The sequence below is a fragment of the Antedon bifida genome, chromosome 8 (assembly GCF_963402885.1).
Source record: "Antedon bifida chromosome 8, ecAntBifi1.1, whole genome shotgun sequence".
Taxonomy (NCBI): Eukaryota; Metazoa; Echinodermata; class Crinoidea; order Comatulida; family Antedonidae; genus Antedon; species Antedon bifida.
The window spans coordinates 17006607-17019346 of NC_136233.1; the positions used below are offsets into that span (position 1 = coordinate 17006607).

A 12740-nucleotide genomic window follows, 5' to 3' on the forward strand; every position below is an offset into this window, starting at 1 on the left:
ATAGGCATATCACCAATACATAATTTAAAAAAAAAGATATTATTAGTTACATTTAAAATTTTAAATAGTAATAATTAAATAACTATAAACTCTGTTTATTATATTATATTATTTATTTTAAACAAAGTGTGAATATTTTTAAAAAAATAGATAATATGTTTATTTTAGATGTTTTTGTGACCTTTTAAACAACAAAATGGCAGCTTACATGTTCGAAAAACGTGCGGTAGATTTTTCAGTTTTAATAGTATCAGCAAATAAGAAGTCAATTACTAAGGTACATACTTACATTAGTTCTTTCATTTTCATAATAATACGTGTTTATTTTTTAAAATAAATTTGATAAAAGTATCAAAATTATTTCTAGGCCTGCCCTTTCAATTTCATTCAAGTGCATGAATCGGTGTCGACGTCTTCTCGAAGGTGGGGAGTATAAGTAATCCGGCTTCCTACTAGTAGGCCTAGAGATCGAGTTATTATATGCCTAGCTTTGATGTCTTTTGTAGGGTCTTATAGTAGTTTAAAAGCGCCTGTAAAATACAGTATATAGTTTTGTCAGTTCAATTTCTGCTAACTACTAAGTAAGTTTAAAAAAAAAAATAAAAAAGTAATTTTAAAATTAAAAGCAGAAAAAAAACTTAATATATACGCCTAGGCCTAGCCCTTAGGCCTAATTAATATATTATTTACCGATATTAAAAATAAATATTTTGTAATGAAATGAAATATTGATAATGTATACGATTGGGAATTTGTTTTCCTATAGTATTTCATTAACAGAGTATTACGGTATATGAGTTTTAAAGTACTCTCTAACAAAAACTTGGACTTGAAATGATAATTAACTATTCAAATAAAAAAAGTAAAGTATTTTTCTGCTTTCCAAATCGAAATGATATAACAATAAAAACATACAGTGCTTTAACATACAATCTTTAAATTCTTTTTTATTTTTTACAGTGTACAAGAAATATCAAAACATTTCAACAAGTATTTTCTCATAAATTATCAAAGTCTCAAAGCAGTTCTTCACTTCTCAGGTGTCAGTTAGGTCGAAATATTCCTTATGAAGTTTCTGCATTAAGTTTTGTGCGAAACAATAGTACACTTGATGATGTAGGTGCAAGTTTAGAAAATCCGGTAAGAATTGTGTGAAACAGAAGTGGTTAAATATCAATTGTGCATGTGTTTTACTTATTATCGTGCTATTTATTAATTAGTATACAGTAAATAAACTTAAATTGCTTAAAGATGTATTTTCCTCCTGAAAAAAAAAATTTTTTTTTAATGTTTTTCTTGAATACCATGTTACATAATAGTTATTCAATTTGACCAGAACTTGGAGAGAAAAAAAAGTTCCTAACCTGGAAAGCAAAAAATAGTCGAATTAACTTGAATTTAACCGTTATCTATTTATAAAATAAGTTTAATTTTTTTTTTTTACAGAAATTTATTAAAACTGCGAAATGTTGTATTCAAAGTTTTTTTATTTGTTATTACGGTAATCTTAATTTTTCATGTTTTTGAAGGACAATATATCTTTAAAGTTTATGGAAAACTGTAAATTAAAAATTTGAATAGGATTTTAATAACTCACAGAGAATAAACTATCTATATTGATGATTTCTACTTTAGATTTCACAGACTGCCAACCAGCTATCCTCTTTGCCATCCAGTGATGTGGCTACAACAGCAGCAGAGATTCTTCAGCCTGTGGCAGAGATTCCATTTTCAGAGCTTGGGCTTGGTGGTTACACTCCAATTGGGTTGCTACAAAGTGCTTTAGAATTTCTTCATATATCTGCTGGCTTACCATGGTGGGCTGCTATTGCTACAGGTTACTTTATTTTTTCTACCTTAAACTTTCTGTCTGTTTGTCCTCAGTTTTCAATTTTCTTTCTATGGAAAACCTTATTTGTTGATACCAACTATATGGAATTCAATTTGCATTATGCAGTGCATTATACAGTACAGAAAATTGCATCTGTACATGCTCACAAACAAAATTGTGATAACTTTGAAAATGACCCATTTAAAAACAATTTGATTGAGCCAATCAGAGAAGTGCAAGCCTCTCCAATCAACTTTCAATATACTTATAGACATAATTCTGCTTATCTTTATACAGGTACCATAATAGCAAGAATAGCTGTTTTTCCAATAATCGTTCGTAATCAACGATATTCTGGACGTATGAACAATGTAATGCCAACATTTCAAAAGCTTACTGCTAAATTTAATGAAGCCAGGACATCAGGAGATCAAACTGAAGGTATTATTTAATTTGTTTATAATAAAATAATAAAACGATTTTTGCTAAGAAATAAAATAATGCCCCTGTAAAATTCCTAGTTACAGGCTTGATAATGTAATTGTAACTATCTTACTATATATTATCTGGTTTTTTTTTGTGGTACTGATAATTGTTTGTTTGCTTTAGTAATGATGGCAAGTAATGAAATGCAGCGGTTTATGAAGAAACACGATATTAATCCACTTAAGAGTTTTATGGGAGTAGCTGTTCAGGTAAGGATTATAAGCTACAAAAACACTTGATGAAAGAAACACCTTTGGGACCAAACAGGGTGTCCCTTGAATAGAGGTGGGCCATATTGTTACAGTATTAAAACATATATTTCGCATTGTTCTTTTCATGGCAAAGTGTCCTCTGAATAGGGGTTGGCTGTAGTGTGAAAACATATATTTCCCCCTGTTCATTTCATGAGAAATTTCCACTAAATTTCTGCAGATAGGAGTATGCTTTTGTGAACATCCATATTCATGAATATTACCTTTCTTTTCAGGCACCAATATTTATATCATTCTTCATTGGGCTACGAAAAATGGCAACATTACCAGTTGAAAGCATGCAAGTTGGAGGAATGTCATGGTTCACTGATCTTACAACCTCTGACCCTTATTATATAATGCCCGCAATGGCAACCCTCTCTATGTTAGCTGTGTTGGAGGTTAGCATATTCAACATATTTCTCTTTATATTAAATGTGGAGAATTGTCTACTAACATTTGCTTCAAAGCCAACAATAAATAGAACTAGAATTTTTGGTACTAACACTTATTTTAACCAAAAGACTAAATAGTTGGTATCGTCTTTGGCGTTAAAAAAATAAATATATTGTTTATACTTTAAAGAATTATTTACCTGAAAAATATTGTTTCCATAGCTTGGTGGAGAAGCAGGAGTGAGTTCCGCTCAAATGCAAAAAATGAAGATTGTTTTTCGAGTGCTGCCTTTTCTTGTCCTTCCATTCATTGTGTCCATGCCTAAAGTAAGTACAAAGTCACATGGGGCCTATCTAAATGTGTCATAGATATTGCTTCCAGACTGATAAAATCAAAGGCAATTCTTTAAGCTCTGTCCACACTATCAAATAATGAAATAGTAAAATGACATCATCGTGTCCATATACTCTATGGGCACATCACATTTTTGTTGTCACATAAAGTTTGACAGAGCTTAACACATGCCTTTTGTATCTTTTAGGCTGTGTTCTGTTATTGGATAACATCCAACTGTGTATCCATAGCTCAGGTTGGTATGCTGCGGTTTCCCTCTGTTCGTGAAGCCTTGAGTATTCCTGTACGTGTCCAGCACCGTCCAGAAGACATGCCAAAACAGGAAGGCATAATTAAGAGCATAAAATCAGGTAAAATAACAGTCCTGTATTCATTTACTCTTTTCAGCATATTTTCGTATTGAATTAAAATGTTTTTATATTATATTAGGCTGGAAGAATGCTCAAACCTCGTATGATTTTGACCAGGCTAAGAAAAGTCAAATACAACGATTGAGAGAGTCTGGCACTGGACCCGTACCACAGACATTCTCATATGACCCAACGAAACAGCAACCAACTGTGGCACAACCAATGTCCACCACAACTAAAAATGTACGGAAGAAGATTCGCTAAGTGAACAAAATAGAACTTTAAAAATTGTTATTTAAATGTTGAGATCTAGACTGTAAATGCGCATGGAGCTGTGGTATGGTGTATTGACAAACACAGTAACACAACATTCGATGTTATAGGTTCGATTCATAAATGAATGAAAAGCTAAAGCTACTAAAGATCTGTCGTGCAATATGACTCGTAAAACAGATGCATGATTGAATATGTGGTCTATAGATTGTAGACATCACTGAACCAACAATTTTATGATTTATAGATAAATAATCAAAACTACCTGCATTAACACACAAGATGAAAAGTTGTAGTCTCCCTATACAATAAGATAAATACTTAAATATTTGGCAGCAATTGCCTTCCATAGTTTTTTCTTATTTGTTTATCTTCAGTGTGGAGTGATAGAAGATAAAGAATGGCAGTTAGTAATGATAATTAGTAATAAAAGCTAATTACATTGAAATGCACTATTTACTATGAATAGTAAAAAGAATGTGAATATGGTAATGTACATAAAATGTTTACATATGAATAAATACAAAGATATAAACTATTGCTTTGTATTTTTTATTTGTCAAATGCTTTTAAAAACAGAACTGATTAAACTATGCAATCTTTAATCCTAGACAAAGTTATTGTACAATGTACAATAATGGAAGAACAAATAGACTTCACTTTAGAACTTCACAAAAGTAAAATGGTTATCTTAACTATATTTTCAACCATTGAACTGCATATATGGTAGATTCTGGTAGACAGGTGTCCATATGTATACTAGTCCATTCATCTGGAACACTGTTAGAACTTCAATTCTTGAAGGTGCAAGCCAATAAATAGTAGCAAACACTAAAGCCTGCAACGGTTGAGGATCACACACAATGTAGGAAAAAATTGTATAGGATGTCCAATTTTTGTATGTGGTTACCTACAATAAATAAGTTGCGTGCGCAAATTTGAGTTAGTGTTTACCGACCGACATAGCTATAGAGTCGCGTTTGCACGCGACTAAAAACCTAATGATATCACCCCTATTTGTTATAAGAATGCATAAGAAATTCTTGTTCTTTCCTCTAATTTTAGAGAAACTTTCTAGAAAGATGTGACTTGGCGTACAGAAAAAAAATCTATTGGTTTCTGGTCCGTATCTCAACAAAAAATAAATTTCTTCCATATTACTGTTCCATCCAATTTCTTTCCTAGAACTATTTGTTGTACCGACTTCTGGGTGCCAAAATAATCGTCTTGCTAGTCATCAGCGCGTTCAGAATACTGTATGCCCTGATTGATGGTACGGAATGAAAGGGTTGAAAATTGAATATCTTATTGTAGTACACTGCATATAACACTTCCAAGCTTACTCAAATATTAAACCATAAAAAAATGCCTTGCTAATCTTGGTAAAAAATATTGCACAAAATGTTGGAGCATGACACACTTGTTTCTTCTGCAGAGGAATGAAGTTTACACGTTATAAAAATACAATTTTTCACTGTATTATGGAGCACAAGGACAAAAAAAATGTATGACTTTGTTTATGCTTTTATGTTTGCTAAAAAATATCACTCTTTTGGTTAATACGAAATGTGCTCAAGTTCATTGAAGATTTTGAGGTTTTCCATTCTCAACATAAACAAGGCCATATACATGGCTGCAGTCGCGTGCTCAAGTTAGTGTTTACCGACCGCCAGAGTGAGCTGTAGAGTCGCGTTGCACGCGACTAAAAAACAAGCATTGCTCAACTGAGCACTAAAAGCATGTCGAAACCTTGTGTATTTTTTTCACCATATAGTACCTACACCATTGTATTCGTTTATGAATACAAAACAAATTTTGTTCAACCATGTATCCCATAATGATGGTCCCTGCAAACTGTAGTACTGTACTGCTAATGATAGGGAGCTTTCAATTTGTGACGAGAGACTACAAATTAAAAGCGCCCTTATGTTGCGTTTCCATGCGATGTATGCAGCGTTTTCTATTGACCCCAACAATCAATGCCATGTAGGGTGTTACTCCTCCTTCCCAGTGACACTGCTTATTCGCATTTAGTAGATACAGATAAGACTGTTGGTGCCTGCTTTTCTATTCCCCATTTCTTTCCATTGACTACTAACACCACTGGAGTTTCTACTCGTATACTGGGGAACTTGATAACCTATCAAAACATACAAAATGAATAATACAGTCTTTTAAGCATTCAACTCACCAATTTAAATCACCAAGATATTAAAATATGGTAAATAATGGGTATGCCAGATGCTTATAAAGTGCGGAAAAGCAGAAAATGCAAATGAGAGCCTAGTAGTTAAGTCTAAATAATGATTTTTGTCATATACATGTGTTTTTTTTCAATATCCAAAACAATTGGGATAAATTGCACCTTTAGCGAGAAATTATTGGGGAGGTCTCTGATTATCAACCATTGACCTATAGTGCAGGGTTTTCAGGTGCCTCATTAATTGTAAATTAATCACACTTAATACCTTATCACTAGCACTAAGCTCATGGTGCATAACAAATGGTTCAGGTATTGCTACAGAATCTCCTATGATGACCCCTTGACCTTGAGCAATGTTGAATATATTAACAGCATAGCAGGTGCCTTCTGAGTCAATCAATGCAAATGTACTGAATGAAGAACAATATTTAACAAAGAATTATCAACTGTATGATATTGGTAAAAATGATATTAAGTAAATTGATAAAGATATTTTATTTAGCATTCAATACTTGATATACAAAATTGGCTTGTTATTTTGATTTGAACCCATGACCCTGGCCAAGCATCTTAACCACAAAGCTACAAAACTCGACTGAAAGATTAAGGATATTCTAGTTGGCAATACTTACAATGGTATTGGCTCATCTATCATTATATTGCACACTACTTTTCCTAATATAACTTTTTCTTTGTTTAGTCCTTTATCAAGCTGATCTAATTTGACAGGCTCCAATGTCACTTTATCCCCCTTGGCAGATTGGAATATTCCTCCACCATAAGGTCCTAGATCAGATGACTTGAAGGCACCTAACAGCTGCTGTAGTCTTTTTGGTTTTAATTTTCCCTGCAAGTATAAATTAATGTAGTTGATAATTTTGGCTTAATTTATATGCATGATTTTAAAAATCTTACATAATATATTCACTTCATCTAAACACAAAATAAATGTGAACTTTCATATGAAATCCAATACCTCTGCCCCCACTTTCAAAATAATACAACTGAGTGAGACGGGATATAACTAGAAAAGATAGTGGTGGCCGTCAAAAACTTGGTATAGGCCTATAAAATAAGCTTTGTGCTGGGGGAAGGCTGAATACTGTATATACCTTTGTGGCCCAGCACAGTACATCCATGGATATGGTAAATTGACTTACTTTTTTCTCAACTAAATCTTGTATTTTTGATAGGTATATAACTAATTGTTCCATTTTCTCCTTTGGTTCTGTCCACATGGGGTCCAGAGCACTTGCTCTTGCATAGTCTATTAATGCTAGTTCATATTCTTCTTGATATTTGTGCAACTAAAACATCAAACAGAAAGCTTACAATACATTACATTTTCACTACCAAAGCTGTGATACAATAGGTGTTATAAAGTAAACTCCTCAAACTACTTGCAAAAGATATACTTCTCATAGAGAAACAGTGAGGAATCCCGAGGAGTACATCTCCTCAAAACAGACCAGTCAAATTCTGTACACCAATTAATCACAATATTACTCTGTGTAAATTCCTCTTAAGTTGGCACTTCTTGTGTTGTCTGGTAATTGGGGTTGTCTGGTCATTGTACAGGATACCACTTTTGTAGTGATATTCCCAAACATGGTAGTGATATGCCCAACTATGGTAGTGATATGACATCATCATGTCCATAATAGACACATCACATTTTTTGTCACATAAAGTTTGATAGTGTAGACAAAGCATTAAATATATACGGTAAGCAAAAACAGTGGAAAATATTAACCTCAGGGTTAAAGCACATTTTTACAGCAATCTGTAACTACTATTTTTTTACAGAGATCTACATTTATTTAATATACTTACTGTTGCTCTATTAAAATGTAAATCAGGATTGCAATTTGCTACTGGATCTTTCTCCTGAAATATTAATTAATTAATTTTTTTAATTAAAAAATCAATTTATATTTTATACTGTAATTAATAAACGGCAATCATATGCGTACTAAGGACAAGATTGTATCTAAATGTAAAAAAAATCTATTATACTATTATGCCTAGTTACAATTTAATTTATTAGCTGACATTTTAGAGTCCATCAAGTAAAGATGTTCTTTTAATATTCTTGTATACTTACTGCTTGTGAGTAGGCACTTATACATTGTTTAAGTATAGCTGGATTTTGACTTCCAGCAAAAAACACAGCCAAATATGCGTTCCCCATAATAACTAGAAAACCAAAGAAAATAATTAAATGGTTCTACATAGGAACGTTATCAAACAATTTGTACACTAACCAGCATTGTAGCATGTATAAACAAGCACAACCAAATTTACTCACTCATCATGTGTCAGGGGCGGATCAAGGATAAGAGAGTGCTAACATGTAACATTTATAGTCTGTCAAATATAGATATCAATATCAATATCAGTAGTTTATAATTTGATTTTAGCTGTCAAAATGGGAAGGAGGGGGGGGGGGGGGGGGTGGGGAAGGAATGTGCAATCAAACCCCTGGATTCGCCCTGTGTCATGAAATGCATTATACTGTATCAACTTACACCATGATGTTCCATCTTTAATGTCCAGTTGAATAGCTTCCTTAGCATATTCTATACTTCGCTGTATTGCTTGGTTCTTTTCTTCATTTGTTTTTCCAATTTGTCTTAAAACCATTGACAGGTTACGTAATGAATACTTGTTTTTACTCTGAAAGAATAAAAAATCACAGGCATTTACGTAAAGATTTTATACAAAAAGACAATTGGCATTTTTGTCAAACAAATGTTATATAATTAGTATTTTTTTAGACATTTTTTGGACATCATGATATAACATGACCAACGGCGTTACGTCCCATCCAAAGGACGAGGCAATGAGGCTAAAGTATCTTGCCTAAGCATGCAATTAGTATGGTACAGATAGGTTCAAATCCATGTCTATCACTATGCTATTCCGATACTATCATTACACCATCACTATCCGGTATAAACAGCACCCAGACAGGTCTTACATCCAGAACACTACTACTGTACCAGGCCCGGTGTTTCAACGCAGGATGACTCGGATAAGTTGGTTTCTACCCACCAACGTTAGTGACAAACTGTGCCAATGAAACCAACTTACCCAGGTAAATAGTTAAGCATGAATGGGGCCAATATTAGTGTAAAATTGTTGTGGTAGTTTATACGTACATGGTTGAGGGCGCCGTTGAAACAGTTCCTAGCTGTGTCAACATCTTTCTTCTTCCAATAGCATTCACCTAATTGATTCCAAGCTTCGACAAGTTTGGGGTCAAGCTTGACGGCACGTGATAAGCATTCAAGTGCATCGGGACTGAATTCTGGGAGAACGTTTAACGCTTTGCCTTTCAAAAAGAAAAACACTGCCCTGTCTGGTGTCTCAACTGTGTAAGTAAAATATACATTGTTTTATGACAAACTAATATTTTAGCTTCAGTTAGTGAATTATGCACTTGGCAATTGAATGACCCACTATATGACCTCTGAGAGAGGCGCGTCATTTACAAATAATTATTGAAAGCAGGGATGTGTCAACAAACCTAGATGGTACGTCACATCAATGAAAAATTTTGTGTCAATTTCCGTCACAATGTGTCAAATGGGTATGTCATGGTCACCTAAAGGTAAGTCACTTTTTTTATGCAGGCGTGCATCATGGTATTCATGATCCACATCGGACAAATTAGGCACCTCTCCTGGAGTTAAAATAGTGTGTCGTACAATTGACAAGTGCAGTATCCTATTTTTACATGGTAAAAAATGTGCATGAGAATTGTAGTAAATAACTAAAAGTATTAATTTTCAAATTAATTTAAAATAAAAATGAATATTGCACCTTGATGTTCTTCAAGAAGTTTGATAGTTTTGTTTAGCTCTTCTTCAAGTTCTTTGGCTTTGTGTATTGCTCGGTCAAGACTATTTCTTTCAAAGTAATGGTCTCGGAAATCATATAATTTATTTACAGCTTCCTATGATATACAAAAAATTTTAATATTTTTTAATGCGCTGGATTATTAAACAAACAAATACAGTAATAAGGAAGTGATTTAAATGAAAAATAAATATTAAATACTACACTACAGTAATTTACTTAAATGTATATATTAATAAAATAATATTAATTATTATAAATTAGGCCTACATTAAAATAAAAAAGACATGTTCAATTTAACTTTAAGCCTCAAGTCATAATGCCTATTTTAATATTAATCATATACCTAGTACAAGCTAAAACCTGAACATTTCTTCGCTTTTTTTTATATTGAGCTGAGCTAGGCCTAAAAATAAAATTCAGTATGTGTCTCGCGATGAGGAGCAAACGCCTGTTTCGCCGCCTCATGGTGATGTCATTCAGTCTATCTTGCTATCTAGCCTAGTAGGCCTAACTTTATTTTAGCATGAAACAATGAATAAAATAGTAATAAAGTAACTCATTGTATGCCTAAATATATCATATATAATCTAATTTGCAATTTTATGATTTTCATGCTCTTTTATTACCTCCATTTTCGAAAGAACTGAAGTTGACGTTTGGTCACTTTCCGTCGTCGTCGCCGCCGCCATGATTATTTCTACACCAAACAGCGTCTGGATACAGAGAGACCATTGGAGGTGGCCTACGTGATCAAAACAAATTTCATCACATGTTCAGCCTCTGCTCAAGCTTCAAGTTGGACCTACATGGTTATCCAGCCTTATAAAGCCTGGATAAGATAGATTTATCTTCAAAATGACTCAGTTGGAAAATGAAAATCCTCTAATTCATCAGAAATTACAGGAACGTTCTGTGTTACCTGAAGAGGAAGATGACAATATAGTTGACGCTTTCGATACGAGAGAAGTTTTTGATCTGATTCGCGGAATAAATGATCCTGAACATCCGCTGACTCTTGAAGATTTAAATGTTGTTGATTTGTCCAATGTTCAGGTATAATAATTAAGTAACAAACTGTCTATGGTTCCGGTGTCGAAACCTCCATATTAAAATCCACTGTGAAACTTATTTTTAACATCATTCTTCTGAACAGATGTTTAGTTGTGGTTCCTTTCTATCGCAAATCCTAAATTACACTGTTCTGACAATAATGTTGAAAAAAAGCAGATTGTGAACCTTAATATCTGTTTTGTTTGATGAATTTCTTATAATTATTTTAATTAAATACCATGTTTTCATATTTTTCAGGTTGATGATGGCAAAAATGATGTAAAAGTTCTTTTCACTCCCACAATACCTCACTGCAGTATGGCCACACTCATTGGCCTGTCCATTAAGGTCAAACTTCTTCGATCTTTACCCTCAAGGTTTAAGGTCAGTCGTCAACATTTTAATTTTAATTTTAGGCTATTATTAATTGTAAAATACTTCTTCTTCATACATTTTTTTTGTAATTATTGTATCTTTTTGTTTAGGTTGATGTTGAGATTTCTCCGGGTAGCCATGCATCTGAGCATGCAGGTAATTTTCACACTTGTAGGAGTGGGATGGGAGGCAGGGAAGATACCATTGTTTAGATCCAAGATACAGTCAAAACCTTCCTTTTGGACACTCTATCCCTTGAACAATCTTATGCAGGAACACTTTTTCGTGAAAAAAAAATTGGGCAATAGTATATGCTTTAAACACCACAGCCAATAATCCCTAATTAGGGGACACTTTGTTGCTTCGAAAGGTGACCTCTTAATATGGGTTCTCTATAGCAGAATTTTTTAACAAAATATACTTTCCTTTATTTTTAGTAAATAAGCAACTTGCTGACAAAGAAAGAGTTGCAGCTGCTCTTGAAAACACTCATCTTATAGCCGTTGTGAATCAGTGTTTGGAAAACAGTTGATTAACAAACAATCTATTTTTAGTGACTTTGTACATAAATAAAAGGACACATGTAAAGCAGATATATTTCCAATGTACAATGAACATAATGTACTGTACTAAATATTTAACTCAACTATGAGCAAAGGAGAAATGATATATGTGAAAAATTATAAATCTGCAAGATGCCTTTAGGTATCAGGATACTATACCTGTTACCTGTATAACTTTGTCATTCCAACCTATGTGAATTGAACAGTCGAACTAACTTATGTTCGATAAAATAGGCCTTCCCTACAGCTCTGTCAAAATGTGATGTGACCATGTGTATGATGACGTGACCATGTGTATGATGACGTTACATCACTACCATATTTGGGCACATCACACTTTTTTTTGTCAAACTAGTTTGATAGTGTAGACTGAGCTTGTAGGTCTAGCTTTTTGTTTTTTTTATAGGTATAGATGCATATGGGGAAATCATACCAAAACTAATTTGATGTCCATGGAAGTATTGATGTTTACCATGGAGTAAAGATTTACTCCATGTGTTTACTAATTAAATTATTTTAAAAATGGTAATTTAATACATAATAGTATACAATGTTTGTAATCAGGAGATGAAATTAAACTTAATTGTATTATGAATTAAAAGCTGGTAGTAAAAAAAATAACTGTCAATATTATTTATCTATCAAATATGGTTTCAAATAAATAATCAGATTTAAAAAAATATAAACACCTTTCGAAATAATGGAATAACCCGTCGAGAGAGAATTTTAAGCATCACGTGGTGC

General features: G+C 33.0%; 3 protein-coding genes across 3 annotated transcripts; 2 read left to right on the forward strand and 1 right to left on the reverse strand.

Moving 5' to 3' along the window:
- Window positions 1–8: 8 nt before the first annotated feature.
- LOC144850383 (mitochondrial inner membrane protein OXA1L-like) lies at window positions 9–4479 on the forward strand. Its single transcript, XM_078707658.1, has 9 exons — window positions 9–277; window positions 961–1140; window positions 1636–1837; window positions 2129–2272; window positions 2441–2526; window positions 2805–2969; window positions 3186–3290; window positions 3506–3668; window positions 3748–4479. The coding sequence occupies exons 1-9, from the start codon at window positions 197–199 to the stop codon at window positions 3930–3932; spliced, it is 1311 nt and encodes a 436-aa protein (XP_078563784.1). The 5' UTR covers window positions 9–196; the 3' UTR covers window positions 3933–4479.
- Window positions 4466–10697, reverse strand: LOC144850382 (tetratricopeptide repeat protein 5-like). The gene is made up of 10 exons (XM_078707657.1): window positions 10635–10697; window positions 9970–10102; window positions 9306–9517; window positions 8673–8820; window positions 8249–8340; window positions 7978–8031; window positions 7305–7451; window positions 6777–6991; window positions 6410–6554; window positions 4466–6081 (listed from the first exon to the last, which is right to left on the reverse strand). The coding sequence occupies exons 1-10, from the start codon at window positions 10695–10697 to the stop codon at window positions 5962–5964; spliced, it is 1329 nt and encodes a 442-aa protein (XP_078563783.1). The 3' UTR covers window positions 4466–5961.
- Window positions 10698–10769: 72 nt separating this feature from the next.
- Window positions 10770–12622, forward strand: LOC144850386 (cytosolic iron-sulfur assembly component 2B-like). Its single transcript, XM_078707660.1, has 4 exons — window positions 10770–11061; window positions 11317–11442; window positions 11544–11589; window positions 11871–12622. The coding sequence occupies exons 1-4, from the start codon at window positions 10864–10866 to the stop codon at window positions 11963–11965; spliced, it is 465 nt and encodes a 154-aa protein (XP_078563786.1). The 5' UTR covers window positions 10770–10863; the 3' UTR covers window positions 11966–12622.
- Window positions 12623–12740: the final 118 nt, after the last annotated feature.